The sequence below is a fragment of the Lutra lutra genome, chromosome 7, assembly GCF_902655055.1.
Source record: "Lutra lutra chromosome 7, mLutLut1.2, whole genome shotgun sequence".
NCBI lineage: Eukaryota > Metazoa > Chordata > Mammalia > Carnivora > Mustelidae > Lutra > Lutra lutra.
In genome coordinates this window covers 107210169-107227311 of record NC_062284.1, presented here as the reverse complement: position 1 = coordinate 107227311, position 17143 = coordinate 107210169, and the positions used below count along the sequence as shown (strand labels likewise).

Below are 17143 nucleotides of genomic sequence, written 5' to 3'. Positions count from 1 at the left end.
CTGAAATATTATCATTTTAAAATGTAATCGATAGAAGATGTTATAGTCTTTTCTCTATACTAGGTCTTTCAAAACTATTTGTTTTAAACTTCTAGAGCATCTCAAGAAAACACACAAACGTTAGCCCCGTCTTTCCGCCACCCTTTGTGCCCACGATAGCTCGTAGTTCTCTGGAATCACCCTGAGCACCCTCCGCCTTAAAATCCTCTATTCCTCACCTCCTCCTCACTTCTCCTCTAGAAAGCATAGTGAGGGCACTCTCACCACACCACCCTGCTGAAGCCACCATCACCTCTAGCTTGAGCTGCTGCCCCTGTCATCTGCTCCCGCTCCCTCCAGTCATCTGCTCCCGCTCCCTCCAGTCCATTCTTCACTGAGTGGCTGTGATGCTTTTTTGGTGATTTTTTTTTATTGTGGTAAAAAATACATAAAGTAAAACTACCACTTAGATCATTTTTAAGTGTACAACTCATTGGCATTAAGTACATTCATAATGTTGTGCAACCATCACCATTATTCATTTCCAGAAATTTTCATAATCCCAAATAAAAGGTCTGTGCTCATTAAATAATAACTCCCTATCCCTCCATCCTCCCTACCCCCTGGTAACCTCTATTCTACTTTCTGTCTCTACCAATTTGCCTTTTCTAAGTAGCTCATGTAAGTGGAATTATACAGTATTTTTTCATTTGTGTTTGGCTGTTTTGTTTTTTTTTAAGATTTTATTTATTTATTCATGAGAGACAGAGAGGCAAAGGGAAAAACAGGCTCCCCACTGAGCAGGGAGCCTGACAGGGAGCCTGATCCCAGGTCCCTGGGATCATGACCTGAGCCGAAGGCAGACACTTAACCATATGAGCCACCCCGGTGCCCATGTGTTTGGCTTCTTTCACTTCTCATAATTCTTTCAAAGTTTAACCACATTATAGCGTGTGTCAGACTTTAATTCCTTTTTATGGCTGACTAATACTCTACTGTATGGATAAAGCACATTTTGTTTATCCATTCATCTGCTGATGGGCCTTTGGGTTGTTTTTACTTTTTGGCTATTGTGAATAATGATGTTATGAACACGGATGTACAAGTATCCAAGACTTCTTTAATGTATATTTCCCTGAATCCTACCAACAACTCTGTGGACTAAATACTAATATCACCTTCAGTCAGATAGGAAGAAAGAGACAGAGCTATGTGAAGGCACATGGATGGTGAGCAGGAAAGCCAGGATTTAAATGCAGCAACATTATCATTTCATGTGTGCCATGATGTGAAAAGGATTAGGAGGTACTGCTCTATACCTGCGTGTTACAGCCGCCTTATCAAAAGGGTGGAAGAATAAGGAGGGATGGTTGGATATTTTAGAGCTCAGTGTGACCAGGGGCAAGGTGGGGACAATGAAGTATAGAATAAAGAGGTCTGGCAGTAAAAGAGAAACAGAAAAACAAGATGATAGCTAGAAAGCCCAGCAGTGTCGAGTGAATGGATTTCTTTTTTCAAGGTGGGAAGCATTTTCAGGATGAACATTAGAGAGTTTAAAACAGATTAGAGAAGTAGATTTCAAGATCACAACACAAAATAGGATACCTAGAAAGAAAAAGTCAGGCAGATAAAGTAACTGACGGACTTACTCTGGTATAATACAAAGAAGGAAGATGCTATATTTTCCAGTACCAAGCTGTGAAACAGCAGTTCGTTTTAAATATGGGTAAAAAGATTAAGAATTGAACCCTGCCTAACCAATGGCAGAGCTTTATTCATTAGGAAGAAAGCATTATTCTGAATAACATCTTATGCTACCTTGCTTGTCTCACTGTCTTTGAATCCTCTTTCAAGAATTTGGAGCAGATGCTTTTTCTTCACTGTAACTTCAGGATCAAAAATGTAAAAAAGACATTCCAGCATCTTTCGATAGTTCCTTAAGAACAGTTGAGACAAAAAAAAAAAAAAAAAAAAAAAGTAGTTTGAGAATTGATTTTTAAAAAGCTTAGCTATAGATAAGACAACCGTATATCCTGCCCAGGATATTTCTCATTTACAATGAATGTTCCACCAGCATTACTAAGCCTCCAATCCCCCTCAATCTCAAAAAGAGCCCCAGTGTGGGTAAAGTCATCCTAGTCAAAATGCATGAACAGGCAATATTTACTAATGAGGTGTATTTTTAATAGTGTTAACTTTTAAAACAGAAAGACTCTTGTACAAAATAAAATCACACTTCTATAAAAATGTTCCTTATGGAGTTTAACTTCTTACTCTGAATCATGCATATCTTCATTGTCAAAAAACTTTTGGAATTTTTCTTCAAATTTTAGTCTCAGAATACGGTTGTTGACTTTGATGACACGTTTTACTTTCACTCCCGTAATACCATATATTCTGAAGTCCCATGTACAAAAACGTGAGAGAATTAATTCATAGCAAGAGTTAAACCTATATGGGAAGACAGAATATATACAAAGAACAGATTGTCCTAAAAATGTTGAAGAACACAAAGTTACATATAAAAGCTATAGTCCATTATTTTATGTTTTTTGCTAAAGATACATTGGCATATCACACTTATCAATCAATGAAAGAGAGGCTAAACTTTGAAACATAAAAGTAAGAGTTTTATTAGTTATTATATATGTGTTCTGACTAAAATATACTTTGGTTGAGTAATCCTCCATTATGCCTCTCTGCCCCACTTTCAGCAAGTCTGTTTGACCTACGTCTAATATACATCCTGAATATAACCATATGTCATCACCACTGTTATTACCCTAGTCCAAATCACCATCATCTCTCACTTGGACTACCGCAAATAACTTCATAACCAGGGATATAGAAGTGAAAGAGGCAAGGTCCCTGCTCGCAGTGAACCTATATTGTAAGAACTTGGCTAAAAAACAAACAAGACATAAATAAAATCATTTATAGATTGTTAAAGGCTTAGAAGAAAGAGAAGTTGAATGTAAGGATTGGAGTGGGGGCTACTTAAAACTGATCTTGGGAAAAATCTTTCAGAGAAGATATTTGAACTAAGAAATGAAGAAGGAGGGACCAGCTATGTGAAGATCTCAGGAAAATGTATTTAGAAGTGCTCATATGCTCTTTACTGTCCTTACTGGGCCATGCCCTGTCTTAAAGTAGCACAGAATTTGGCTTAATTAAGATGATATTTTAAAATGTATCAATTTGAAAAGGAAATTAAGTGATTTTATATGGGATATACTTGCCTATAATGAGATGTCTGGTCCTTACCGGCATATCAACCAAAGCCTGAGCATGGTGTGGGCTAGGATCGCAGAAGTGAGCTTCCTGGTGGTGGTCTCTCCCTGAGACAAACTTATTTAGAGTGTTTGCCTTTCTCACTGGCAAAGACTAAACCAGGGCAGTTGGGCGCTGCCCGGTTACTCTTCCCTTAGAATTGAAAAGTGAGCTGCCCAAACCAAACCATTCCCACAGGAGCTCCCAGCCCATAGGGAGCCAGCCAAAGATGTAAGTAGTGTTGCAACTCCTATAATTAGTTCAGAGGTCTGGCTAAACAGCTACATCATCACGAGGAGTGGGAAACCTATAGTCGCATGTATAGAGGGATCAATGTCTGGGCCTAATGAGTCCAGGTCACCCCTACATTATATGTCCCGAAACCACAGAAGCTCTCATTACTCCTTGTACCCTATTTATTGTTATTATTGTTGTTGCACTTTGATAGAAACAAGTGCTGTAGGCATTTTATTGAGATAAAGTTTTTGTTATATAGTAATAAAAGGGTAATCAAGAATAGATGTAAGTGGGGCACCTGGATGGCTAAGTCAGTTGGGCATCTGACTCTGGTTTCAGCTCAGGTAGTGGTCTTGGAATCATGGGATTGAGCCCTGCCTCTGGCTCTGTGCTCAGTGGGGGGAGTCTGCTTGAAGATTCTCTCCCTCTACCCCTCCCCCCACTCATGTGTGAGATTCTCTCTCTCTCCCTCTCAAATAAATAAATAAATCTTTTTTTAGTCTTTTTTTTTAAGATTTTATTTATTTATTTGACAGACAGATCACAAGTAGGCAGAGAGGCAGGCAGAGAGAAGGAAGCAGGCTCTCCACGGAGCAGAGAGCCCAATGTGGGGCTCGATTCCAGGACCCTGGGATCACGACCTGAGCCAAAGGCAGAGGCCCTAACCCACTGAGCCACTCAGGCGCCCCTAGTCTTTTTTTTTTTTTTTTTTTAAAGAGTAGATATAAGTGATAATGGACAATACCTAACTTCTAGTTTGGTTCCCAGGAATGGCAAGAACTAGGAATGGCACAGGAAACTCCACAAAGTGTGGTCCTTTCTTAGAACTTTCCTCTGCCTAGAAATTCAGTAGTGGGGCCCTTCCTTGCATGGAATTCCTAGAGCCCTGGAGACTGGGGACCCTAGTGCTAAGAGAACATGGGCTCTGTGCTACCTGGGGTCAGAGCAGTAAAACAATGCATTCCATTGCTTGGCCACGCTGGGGATGAAAAGACATCATTCACAGAGTGCTGGAATACTGCTGGAGGAGGGAGAACCAGACCTATGCCGACAGAGAAGTACTATGACTTCCACTATTACTATTACCAGGTCCTCACAGAGGATGATACTTCTCACAGCATTGCTAGTAACATGTCATTACTGGCTTGAGATACATGCATTGTAGTCTGAATCTGAAATAATGACTATAGAAATTTATATAAAGTAGTATCTAAATCTGTTCTACCTCTCCAAAAAGTCCCATAGATCTAAGGGCAAAATTCAAACTACCAACTCGGATGTTATTTCCTCTGCCTGGGAAGTCCTTCCCCTAATACTCTGTATAGTCAACTTCTATCTGTCCTACAAAATTCAGATCAAAGCGTCTCCCTACCAAGCGTCCCCACTTCTATAAAACTTTCTCTACATCCCCATTCTGGTTTGAATGCCGTTCTTCTCCATATCGACAATTATCCCACAAGCGAATATGGTTTCATTACCATCATCTCCTACACCAGAATGCAGCCTGATGAGAGCGGGACCCATGCCTTTTACCCCCAGCACCTAGAATAGAACCTGGCCCATAGTAGAAACTCAGTGGATGGATCCTGAGCAAGAGAATGGAATAGAAAAGATTCAAAGATGAACACAAATGCAATCTCTCTCTTCATTGAGTTTATAAACAAAGGGAGCATAAAAGTGATGGGACACGTACAGGCAAAATTAGAGTAGAAGATGGGAGAGAGAACTCAGTGCTATGAAGATTCAAAAAGAATAATAATGACTAATCTGATAAAAATGACAAAAATATCCCTTACAAAAGATGGCTCTTGATGTTGGCCTTGAAGATAAAGTAAGTCTGCACTGACAGACAGTGATAGAGTGTGTGGGCAAGGATGGGCATTCTGGCAAAGGCAGCAGAATAGAAGAAACCACTTATTTGGTGGCATACCAGGTATGCGCCATGAGCAGTGAGGCACACATGGTTTGGCTGGCTCTGAAGGGGTTTGAAAAGGAGTTAAGCGAGTTCAGAGACCATACAGTGAAGGCTGCTGAATACTGGCGTGAAGGGTTGGAATATAATTTGGAAGGTAACAGGTTGCTATAAAAGGCTTTTGTTTTGTTTTAAACAATGCTGTGTAGGAAATGCCAGCAGGGACCACATAGGAAATACTTTAGTTATCTTTACTGATTGATTAGCAAATACCAAGTGCCTAATGCATGCAGATCTAAGAGGAAGGTTCTGAGGCCCTGGGTGCAGGTGATTAGGGCCACTATGGAGAGGAGAGAATGAATGCAAGAGATACCATAGAGGGACTTGGCCTGACTGGAGGTGGAGACTGAGGGAGAGAAAGCAGTCAAGAATGGCTTCAGTGTTGATTGCGTCTGCATGACTGGTAGGATGGTAGTGCCACAAACATGAATGGAGGAGTCAGGAGAAAGGGTGGTTTGTAGATAGAAAACAAAAACATAAAGATTAAGAACTAAGAATTTGCACACTATTTTGTCTAATCCTAGCAGTAATCTTTTGTGGTAGATTTTCATTTTTTTCATTTTTAGATATGAGGTTCAAATGGGTTAAATGACTGTTTCAAGATTATGTACATAGAGTGTAACCTAGGTTTTCTGATTCTAACCTTACTATGTATTTTATTACTTCACAGATGAGTTCTCTTTTGAATGTGTTGAGTTTGCCTTACCAGTTGGACATCCAGATAGCATCTACAGGACTAGAGTAAAGAAGAAAGACTGTAACTGTAAGTAGTTTTTAAAAGTTCAGAAATACAAGAGACTAGCAAGAGAATATAAAAAGGAAATAGAAAATGTCTAAGTACAAAAACCAAGAGAGGTGAGGGATGCCTGGTCGGGTCAGTCGGTTAAGCATCTGCCTTCAACTCAGGTCGTGATCTCAGGGTCCTGGGATCGAGCCTCACGTGGGGAGCCTGCTTCTCCCCCCGTTCCCTCCACCCCCCACTGCACTTGTGTTTTCTCTCAAATAATTAAATAAAATCTTAAAAAGAAACAAAACAAAACAAAACAAGAGAGGTAAAGTTACAGAAGGAATGGTTAGCAGCATCAAGTATGGTAGAGGCTAGGAGAATGAGGGCCCATCATTTCACTGGGTACTGTCACTCATTCAGTGGTACCGGAATGTGTGAGCATCCCCAGTGGTGATATACATCATTGACTGAGATTAATTTACATGAGAGATGCCTACAATCATTCAATAATATCCAAATGACACACTCATTTAGCAAACGTAGAATGCATGTTTTTAAAATGGCTGTAGCTCAGTAAGACCTATTAAAATGTACTTCAAAATTCTAAATACTGTCAACTTATTTGCTGACTTATACCAATATCTTATCTGTATAAAACAAAAAGTTGAGTGGGGGGAGGGGTAAAGGGTGATGGGTATTGAGGAGGGCACACGTTGTGATGAGCACTGGGTGTTATACTTAACTAAAGAATCACTGAACACTACTTCAAAAACTAATTATGTACTATGCAGTGGCTAACTGAACATTAAAAAAAAAAGTTTATGCTGCTGTAACTCCCTGAAAGAGTACAGGAAGCACGAAATCTTTATATATAACAGTAGATTACTGAAAGTCATTATATACACAAAAGTGAAACTGTTAAGTGAGTATCTATGAAGTGATTCAGAAACATCAAATAGTAGTTATTACAGAGTTATGAATCCAGCCAGCCCTATGCTAGTTGTTATGACTTACAAGGTACATGAAACATTTTATCAGTCCCCAAGGAACTTATAGTTACTTATATATTATTTTGTGATGCTTTGAACTTATTTTTTTAAATTGTAAATGCTCTGAGATCTATAACCAGGTTCAAAGCTTCTCAAGCACAAGGACAGTGTCTTTTATGCCTTGGAGTGAGTCCTGACTTGACCAATGTTGTCTGCTCTCAGTGGCTAACTCAACTGGGAATACACAGGTAGATAATAAGAATCTATAATGATAATGCTACAGTGGCAAAAATCTACTCAACAAGGAAATCTCTATAAAACAAGGTCTTCGCTGAACTGAAAAATATAGTCCTTTTATTTCATAAAATAAATGAAGTGAAGAAATAGCAAATGATACATAATTAGAAATCTGCAATACTCTCTTCCTAAAGAAATAAGCAAAGACTATTTTGACATAAAATCTTTGTATTTGGGTTCTAGCTCTACTCTAGTACTTTTTACTTAAATCCTAAATCACTGACTTTAAAAGTATTAATAAGAGAAGCCAGTGCTTAAATAAAATAACCAGACATGTAGCACATTGAGCAATTTAAAGCACATTAGTAGTTATTTCCTTTTTTTTTTTTTTTTTTAATAATCTCTATGCCTAGTGTGGGGCTTGAACTCAGGACCCCTAGATCAAGAGTCACATGCTCTTCTAGCAGAGCCAGCTAGGCACGCCAGTACTTAATTCTTAACATCCATAAAAAAATCACAGCTAAGGTGGCCAAGCTTGTGGTACACTAAAAGTAAAAAACAATCTTTCAAATTCTGCCAACATATATTTGATTTTCTTCTTAAAGTGGGTCAAGGTTATTCTTATTTAAACCAAGTAAACAATTGCTAATGAACATCTAAATCCATCAAAGCTGGGGTGCCTGGGTGGCTTAGTTGGTTAAGCATCTGACTTGGGCTCAGGTCATGATCTTGGGGTCCTGTGATCAAGCCCTGCATGGGCTCCTCACTCAGCCTGCTTCTCTCTCTCCCTCTCCTTTTGCCCCTCCCTCTCCCTTCCCCCCTGCTCATGCTCTCTCTCTCATATATAAATAAATAAATAAATAATTTTTAAAAAAATCCATCAAATCTTATATACCATCAGGGTGACAAAGTTACCTAAATGGCCTTTTTTTTTTTTTTAAGATTTATTTATTTGACAGAGAGAGAGAGATCACAAGTAGGCAGAGAGGCAGTCAGAGAAAGCGGGGTGGGGAGGTAAGGGGGCATGGGGAGCAGGCTCCCTGCTGAGCAGAGAGCCCAGTGCAGGGCTCAATCCCAGGGCCGTGAGATCATGACCTGAGCCAAAGTCAGAGGCTTAACCCACTGAGCCGCCCAGGCACCCCTCTAAATGGGTTTTTAGTAATTTTTTTTTTAAGATTTTATTTATTTGACAGAGAGAGACACAGCATTGAGAGGGAACACAAGCAGGGGGAGTGGGAGAGGGAGAAGCAGGCTTCCTGAGCAGGGACCTGATGCGGGGCTCGATCCCAGAACCCTGGGATCACGGCCTGAGCCAAAGGGAGACACTTAATGACTGAGCCACCCAGGTGCCCCTAGTCATTTTGCTTTTATGTTTTTTATTCTATAATCTACTTGCTCTGTAAAAAAGCCTCCTCCGCAATAAGTTAAAAAAAGAAAAAAAAATAGTGAGAAACAAATCTATTTAGGTTGAGTGAATATAAACGAAAGACTAAAAAATTATTTATAGACCCAACAGACAGACACCATGCAGTTTTTGCACTTAAAAAATCAAGGCCTTTATTTGTTTACATGGAAACTGGAATTAATACCTTTTATATCTTTGTACATAAAAATCAACTATTGTGGTTAACTGAACAGTGGTAACTGCTGGGCAAATGGATGCAAAGATACAAAAGGTCTTTTTCTCACTTGGGCAGAACTTCTCAGACTTTCCCACCAATGTATCCCCAAGGCCCTTGAGAAGATTTTATTCACAGAGGTAAGAGCTACATATAGTATAAATCAGGGGCTTGTTTTAAGGTAATCCATAACAATCATGTATTTTTCTTTATACAAGGTAAATACAATTTTTCCATTTTACTCCAGAAAAGTCAGTATATTTTTCAACACTGACTGCAAGTAAAATCCTCTGGGATGATATATCAAGTCCATCTATCACTTTATGTGTTTCCTGATTTCTCTCCACACCCACATTTACAGTATGCTTCTAGGATTCTATGACAATCTTTGGCTTGTTTGTGAGCTCCCCAATTTTGAGAAAATGATTGCAGAAATGTGAAAGTTAAAGTTAGTGATATTTTTCTGCTGCAAAAATTTTTTTCCCTTCTTTCTTCCTTCATTTCTTTCCTTCTTTCTCCTTCCTTCCTCCCCCTCTCATCTTCCTTCCTTCCCTCCCTGCTCCCTTCCTTTTTCTGTTCTTTAGAATCATTTCTTTGGTTGTACCTTCAAGATGAGGCAGCACAACCACTTCCTGGTTTTGTACCAGTAGGCTTCAATTTTTTTTTCACTGATACCTATTTTTATTTTTATTCATTTTTAAATTAATTTAATTTTTTCATTATTCCAAGATTCATTGTTTATGCACCACACCCAGTACTCCTTTCAATACGTGGCCTCCTTAATACCCACCACTAGGCTCACCTAACCCCCACTCTCCCCTCCAAAACCCTCAGTTTGTTTCTTGGAGTCCACAGTCTCTCATGGTTCATCTCCCCCTCCAGTTTCCCCCAATTCACTTTTTCTTTCCTTCTCCTAATTTTGAAGTGTGTATGCCCATTTCCTGGTGCTTCTGTTTCTGGTGGCTCTCATTTTTTATCTAAATGGGTTTTCCACCCAAATTCCTGGCTTTTAAGTGTATGCCTTATTTTTTTTTTAAAGATCACATTTTTTTTTTTTTCAGATTATTTGACAGAGATCACAAGTAGGCAGAGAAGCAGGCAGTGGGGTGGGAGGGGGTCGAGGAGTGGGGAAGCAGGCTCCCTGCTGAGCAGCGAGTCCGATGTAGGGCTCTCGATCCCAGGACCCTGGGATAATGACCTGAGCCAAGGGCAGAGGCTTTAACCCACTGAGCCACCCAGGCACCCCAAGTGTATGCCTTATTTTAATTCACAAAGTCCATGTGCACCCTGACTCTAGCTAGCTCTAGACAACTGGTTTGACTGTGACTATGGACCTGCAGGAAATTTGCTAGGGAGGCTCCTCCAGTGTTTGCAACCTGCTGTGGCCAATCTTGCTTCTGCACTCCTTCTCTATTCTAGCTTCTCATACAGTATTCAGAATCCAGACTTGTATCTAGTCCAGAAATGAACAGTGTAAACATATGTAAAATTAATACTTGGCCATAAACTTTTAAAAATTGTATTCTGGCAACAGAAAATGTATTGATGGCAAAATAGGTAATGGCCAATTTCCAGTGGATGAATATTCTATATGATAAGTTTTTTTGAAAATTGCATATCTTGAGATTTTATAAGTTGGTATTTTGGTTGATGATCTATCTTAAGCACCAAAATTATTTTTTTTATACATTTATTTTATTTTATTTTTTTTCAGCATAACAGTATTCATTATTTTTGCACCACACCCAGTGCTCCATGCAATCCGTGCCCTCTACAATACCCACCACCTGGTGCCCCCAACCTCCCACCCCCCCACCCCTTCAAAATTCTCAGATCGTTTTTCAGAGTCCATAGTCTCTCATGGTTCACCTTCCAATTTCCCTCAACTCCCTTCCCCTCTCCATCTCCCCTTGTCCTCCATGCTATTTGTTATGCTCCACAAATAAGTGAAACCATATGATAATTGCAATGTCTACAATAGCCAAACTATGGAAAGAACCTAGATGTCCATCTACAGACGAATGGATAAAGAAGATGTGGTATATATACACAATGGAATACTATGCAGCCATCAAAAGAAATGAAATCTTGCCATTTGCAACGACGTGGATGGAACTAGAGGGTATCATGCTTAGCGAAATAAGTCAATCGGAGAAAGACAACTATCATATGATCTCCCTGATATGAGGGAGAGGAGATGCAACATGGGGGGTTGAGGGGGTAGGAGAAGAGTAAATGAAACAAGATGGGATTGGGAGGGAGACAAACCATAAGTGACTCTTAATCTCACAAAACAAACTGAGGGTTGATGGGGGGAGGGGGTTGGGAGAGGGGGGTGGGGTTAAGGATATTGGGGAGGGTATGTGCTATGGTGAGTGCTGTGAAGTGTGTAAACCTGGCGATTCGCAGACCTATACCCCTGGGGATAAAAATATATGTTTATAAAGCTGCAAAAAAAAAAAAAAAAAAAAAAAAAGAAAAAAGAAAAAAGAAAGGATGAATACCCAAGTTTTGTAGCAACATGGACGGGACTGGAAGAGATTATGCTGAGTGAAATAAGTCAAGCAGAGAGAGTCAATTACCAAAATTATTTTTAAAGCTGTTACTAAATTTCAGATAGATTTACCAGTCATCAGATCGAGTGCCTTCTTCAAAGTGGATATTTCCCACAGTTTCCAACTCAATTAACAAAAATGGGATCAATAATCCATGACTTTTCTTCTTTTGCTTTACTTCAACACGATAAATTGCTTCAATTCTATTTAAGAAAAAAAAAAAAAAACCAACAAAGCTATTAGAAACACTTAAAAATCACAATAAAATTAAAATAGATTTTTTTTTTAATAGCTGATGTGAAAATATACGCTTCTGTCAATGGATAAATAAAGCCTGGTGTTAACAGTTAAACCAAGGAAAAGATATTCTATTTCTGACAATTAAAATCACTTCAAATTATGTTAATTTCAGAATATGTGGAGGTTAGAAGGCTGTCCTGGCTCCACCACTTATGGCTCTCAGATCTTTTTTATGCTGTAGTTTCTTAGTAAAATGGCAATTAATAGTACCACACCTGCAAAAGCTTTTTTGAGGATTATATGCAAAATTCTTGTAAAGCTCTTAGCAAAGAATTTGGCACAAAGTAAGAACCCAATAAATGTTAGTTATTATTATTAGTAGTAGTATTTACAGGGCAAACCTACTTAACCATTTAGTGCCCTAGTAAATAAAAAATTTACAGTACTTACTATGTCTTCCTGTTTTATATTTCTAGTTGATATGCAACCAGAGTTTGTTTCTACATGATTCTGGACAACTGTGTATATGCTTTGCTCAGTCAGATCTATGTGGTGAGTTTTCTGCATCAGTAGCAGCTCTGTTTTTAGTTTGCAAACACCATAGCAGTGATGTGACAGGAAGCCAGTTGGGGGAAGTTCGCTATGCCTAAGTAAGTATTGCCTCTGGAAAAACAACATGTGTCAGCTTTGAACCAATGATGTCTAGCTCTACTGGGAACTGGACTGGAAACACATTCCATGTTTTCCTTCATAATATAATTCTTTCCACTCATGAAGAAAGGAACTGAGCTCAACTGATAGCCTAGAACATTCTATTCTCTCATTTTCAAATTTGAACAACTAGATAATTCATAAAACATACTCATCTAATTTTTTGTTCCAGAATGTTACCCTTTCATTCAAGGCATTTAGTTTGGTCAATATCTTCTGTTGAAGATTTGGTTCTTCTGTGACAGTTTCACAGTTCTTTGATTTTTCAAGTTCAGTTACTTTATTGTTATTGGATCTATCATTGTGCCCTTTGCCAGATCCCTTGAGTTCAGCAAGTTCCCGTTCCAGCTGTTGAAATCAGTGTGCCAGAGAGCAAAACTTTTTAGTGGAATTATTAAATATATAGTTAGTTTAAGTTAATAAAATAAAAATCTAGATAATAAATAGGATAAAGTTCATAAAAACATGCTAAATGGGTGATTACAACCTGGGTACAAGTTTAGTTAGCCAACTTATCTTGACCAAGGGACAGTCTTAAATACTTCAAATGTGGCAGTTTTTTAAATTGACAATGAGAAAAGCAAATAAATGGATTTTTAAAGATTAAGTGACAGGTTTGTTTCTATTATAAAGCCAAAGTAAAATTATAACAAATACTGGTTTTGGTATAAATAAAATACCTAAACTTCAAATTAATGACTTCTATTCAATTTTTCAATATTTTTTTAAGTACTTTGATATTCTGGGAAAAAAATCAACCATAGCATATGTACAAAACATGTATATAGGGATGCTTATTTTTTTCATTTTGCCGCAGTCTCCTATATATGGCTCAGCATAGCAAGGTCTTTGTCTAAAATTTTGATATTTTGTTTTTTTTTCTTGTTCATAATGGGCTTTGTTGGCATTCATTTGCATTTTTAAAAAATACTGCACTAGGCATGATTTATTGTGGTTACTGAGGTTTTTAGCACACAGATATTAGGCCCACAGTGAGTGCCTCACTTGTCTTGCCTTATCTCTGCCTTGCAGGATTTCAAGATAAATCATGCTATACATGGAGAAGTGTATATAAATAGAAATTAACTAATTATCTGTTCTCCCCCTCTATAATGGCTATATCCAGCTGTTAAAAAACAAATTAAGCATATTTATAAAAATGTCTGTAGTTTATCTTATCTACAGGTATTATTTTTCACATTTGCAATCTTACTTAATACATTCATTTCCACATAAAAGTAGATATAAAATGATTTCCATATACTGGTTCATTTTTTTATTCAAAAATAAATTCTGTTAATGTTTCACTTTAAGGATAAATTTCTATTATACCATTAATTAAAACCTGCTTATGTTAGAAATATATAACTTATGTTCTATAATTAGTGATAATTAATGTATTTATAAATATTAAATCTATTTATTTATTTATTTATTTAAAATATTAATATATTTAAAAGACTTGGGTTTTAATGGTAGTGTACTATTCTATCTTAAGAATGAATAATTCTTCCTCTCTGGTTAAACATTTAGGCAAGTTTCCAGTTTTTTGTTGTTACTAATAGTACAGTGATCAATATCATATCTTTGTAAATATTTATCCAAATCCTTAGAATAGAGTGCTATACGTGATTTATTAGGTCAAATGCTACAAGCGTTTTCAGGCTGTGAATACATATGACCCAAATTATGTTCCATTGTTGGTATAGTAGTGTCACACACCTTTTCACCAGCCTGAGTACTATGATGTTTTATACTTTGACAATTTTATAGGCAAAAATGGTTGTTATCTTAATTCACACTTGGAAAATTCATAATCAAGTTGAGCTCTTCTTTCAAATGTTTATCAGTCATTTTTTATTTCTTCTTTTGTAAAATTAAAACTTATGTGCTTTGCTTGGTTTGTCTATTTGAATATTGCTTTTTGTTTTACTTATGACTCTTTATACTAAGGATATTACATCTGTCCAGAATGTTTTTGAAGACATTTTTCAGACTGTCATTTATTGTTTACTTTTATTAATGATGCTTTTTAAGTACCAAACGTTTTACTTTTACTTTTTGCAATCGAATCTACACTCTGTTCTTTTATCATTTCTAGTATTTCTTTTATTCGGCAGGCTGAGGTCAGGTAAACATATTCATTTATATGTTCTTCAGTTTTTCCAGGTTTTTAAAATTTTTACATTTTAGTTCTTTTTTCCCCACTGGCATTTATTTTTGGTGAAGTGCAAACTAAGTCCAATTCCCCTACTCCCAAATTGTTTATGTTTTTGATACCATTTGTTGAATGATTATATTTTCTTGCCTTTAAAAAAATACAGTAAGTTCTAATATATACAAAGTTTCTATTTTGAGGTTAATAATCCTTAATTTTTCGGAGCCTACTTTTGGTAAAGGAAATCCAATTTACTCCAAGTTAAAAAAGCACACATAAAATAACTACCAAAGTATAGCTTGATTTAAAGTTCCTACCTTGTCTTAATATCTTAATAATATTAGTAAAGGGGTATTTTAGCACTTTAGGCAAAAATATGAATTTTGAGCACAGCCTGAAGGTGTCTAATAAAAATGCAGCAGAAATAACTCTAATAGATCTTTATAACTTTTGGAATTATATTGAATTACTCAGCTTTTTAAAATGTTTATAAATTAACAAGCCTGTACCTTTTTATGGTTGCAGACTTCTAAGCACACAATGAAGTTTAGTCAAGCAAGTGGAATAAAAAATTTGGGGGCAAACTTGGAAGTATTAATGAAAACATTATATATATAAAATTTAAAAAGTAATGCTGTCTTATCACCAGTTTTCTTAAGCTATGGCCACTGAAATTTTATATTAAATCTTACATTTTTTTTCACAAAGCTAAATAATTTTATGCGTTCTTCTGGCAACTTCTGTAATTTGCATTTTCGATCATTCAGTTTTTCAAGGTCTTCATTAAGATGCCTCTGAACAGTTTTTATACGCATATTATAATACATTATTTTTTTCATTGCTGTGGTCTAAAAGTAAGGGGGAAAAAACACAAAAAATCAGCTGGAGCAAAAAACATTAAAAGTAATTATTAGTGGCATTACAGGAGTGTGATATGTTCTATATAATCCACTGGAAAGTTTTGCGTGTGCATTTGCTAATAATGATGACAGTTGAAATGATAATGGCTACAGAATGCTATGTTTAAACTTAATAAGCAAAATATAAAATTCCAAAGATTTTCTTTGTGGATAATATTTAAGTGTGAGGCATATTCACATTTATTTCGAAGATGACAATGTTAAGAGCCTCCAGATAGAATTCAGTTTATAAAATCATATCATTTTGCAAAAGAAGCAGTACTACTGAAGCAAATACATAATTACATTATCCCTGTTTGATTAATTTAGGGAAAAATACATCAAAAAGCATTAAAAGCAAATGTAACATTATCCAATTGAGTTTTTAAACAGATGGTTAAGAAATCATGGATTTGATGGGTTTTTCCCCTAATTCTCTAAAAGGATGCTCTAAATAAACTTGTTTTAGATTGAGCAAATGATTAAGTTGTCCATCTACCCATTACTTAGAATACCTTAATACCAATGGATCACCCAGTTATTAATAAATACATGATGATAAATAGATTAAATCTACTATTGAAAAATACACCAGCTATGCTAATACAGCTAATACTCATAAGCAATATTAGTAAAAAAAAAAACTAGCTAAGGAAAAAAATAAATCAAATGCACTATTAAATGTGACCTAGATTTCACTGTTTACCTGAAATAATGAAGGCATTTCTCTTTATTAGGAAAACTGTACCTCAATTAATGTGGAAGCCTTGTACACCATTCTGGACTAGATGCAGGCTGTTGTTATGTGATTTATTGGGTACTGTGTGGATCATCAAAATCCCAACAGAATTATTTGATGTAAAAGATGGAATAGACTCAAATACATGGCATGATGAACAGGCCAAAAGAATTCCCTTGCCCATGCATATTATGAAGTTCTGAAATTGAAATGACTAAATTCCTCTGCAAAAATTAAGGCATTAATAACACAGAACGCTTCAGGGGGGGAAAAAGTGTTTTAGGATGATTAAGGTATAAAAAATTCCCGATAAAAAAGAGCTTATTTTGGAAGTGCCACTGAATTATAAGAAAAAAGGGAATGGCAAGTAGTGTTTCTTAATTTTTGACTATTTGGAGAAAATGGAAAATCCAATAAAGAATGCTTTGAGTCAGTGGCAGCTAAAAAAATTTCTGTTGAATTCTAAAATGAGAGAACATGGATAGAGATTGGACTGCTACATAAAATATAAGATGCCAAGTTAAATTTGAACTTCAGGTAAACAGTAAATAATGTTTGAGTATAAGTGAATAAGTATGACTAAGTTTAAGAAGTATGATATTAAAACGTTATTTGTTGCTTATCTGAAATTTAAATTTAACCTGGTAATCCCTTAAGTGAGGGGACAAAAAATACTGCTTTTCTTTAGCTTTTAATCTTTTTAAAGGTTTTATTTGAGAGAGAGAGCAAGAGAGAGACAGAGAGCCCAAGTTAGTGGTGGGGGGAGAGACAGGGGCAGAGGTACAGGGAGAAGCAGAAACCCTGCTGAGCA

General features: G+C 36.6%; 1 protein-coding gene and 1 long non-coding RNA gene across 4 annotated transcripts in view; one reads left to right on the top strand and one right to left on the bottom strand.

The window, feature by feature from the left end:
* Positions 1–17143, bottom strand: part of LRRC9 (leucine rich repeat containing 9) — a 120859-nt gene that overhangs the window by 80752 nt on the left and 22964 nt on the right. For all 3 annotated transcript variants that reach the window (XR_007128497.1, XM_047735634.1, XM_047735635.1), the window contains exons 8-12: positions 15387–15542; positions 12688–12884; positions 11657–11788; positions 2254–2430; positions 1798–1915 (exon numbers count right to left, since the gene is read on the bottom strand). Coding sequence is in view for 2 of the 3 variants with exons in the window: in XM_047735634.1 (XP_047591590.1) it covers positions 1798–1915; positions 2254–2430; positions 11657–11788; positions 12688–12884; positions 15387–15542 (780 nt within the window). In the remaining variant the exon portion in view is untranslated. The remainder of the gene's footprint in view (positions 1–1797; positions 1916–2253; positions 2431–11656; positions 11789–12687; positions 12885–15386; positions 15543–17143) is intronic.
* LOC125103791 (uncharacterized) overlaps positions 1–17143 on the top strand; it is a 137771-nt gene that overhangs the window by 108170 nt on the left and 12458 nt on the right. The window contains exons 5-6 of the long non-coding RNA XR_007128498.1: positions 6129–6221; positions 12302–12377. This is a non-coding gene — a long non-coding RNA (uncharacterized LOC125103791). The remainder of the gene's footprint in view (positions 1–6128; positions 6222–12301; positions 12378–17143) is intronic.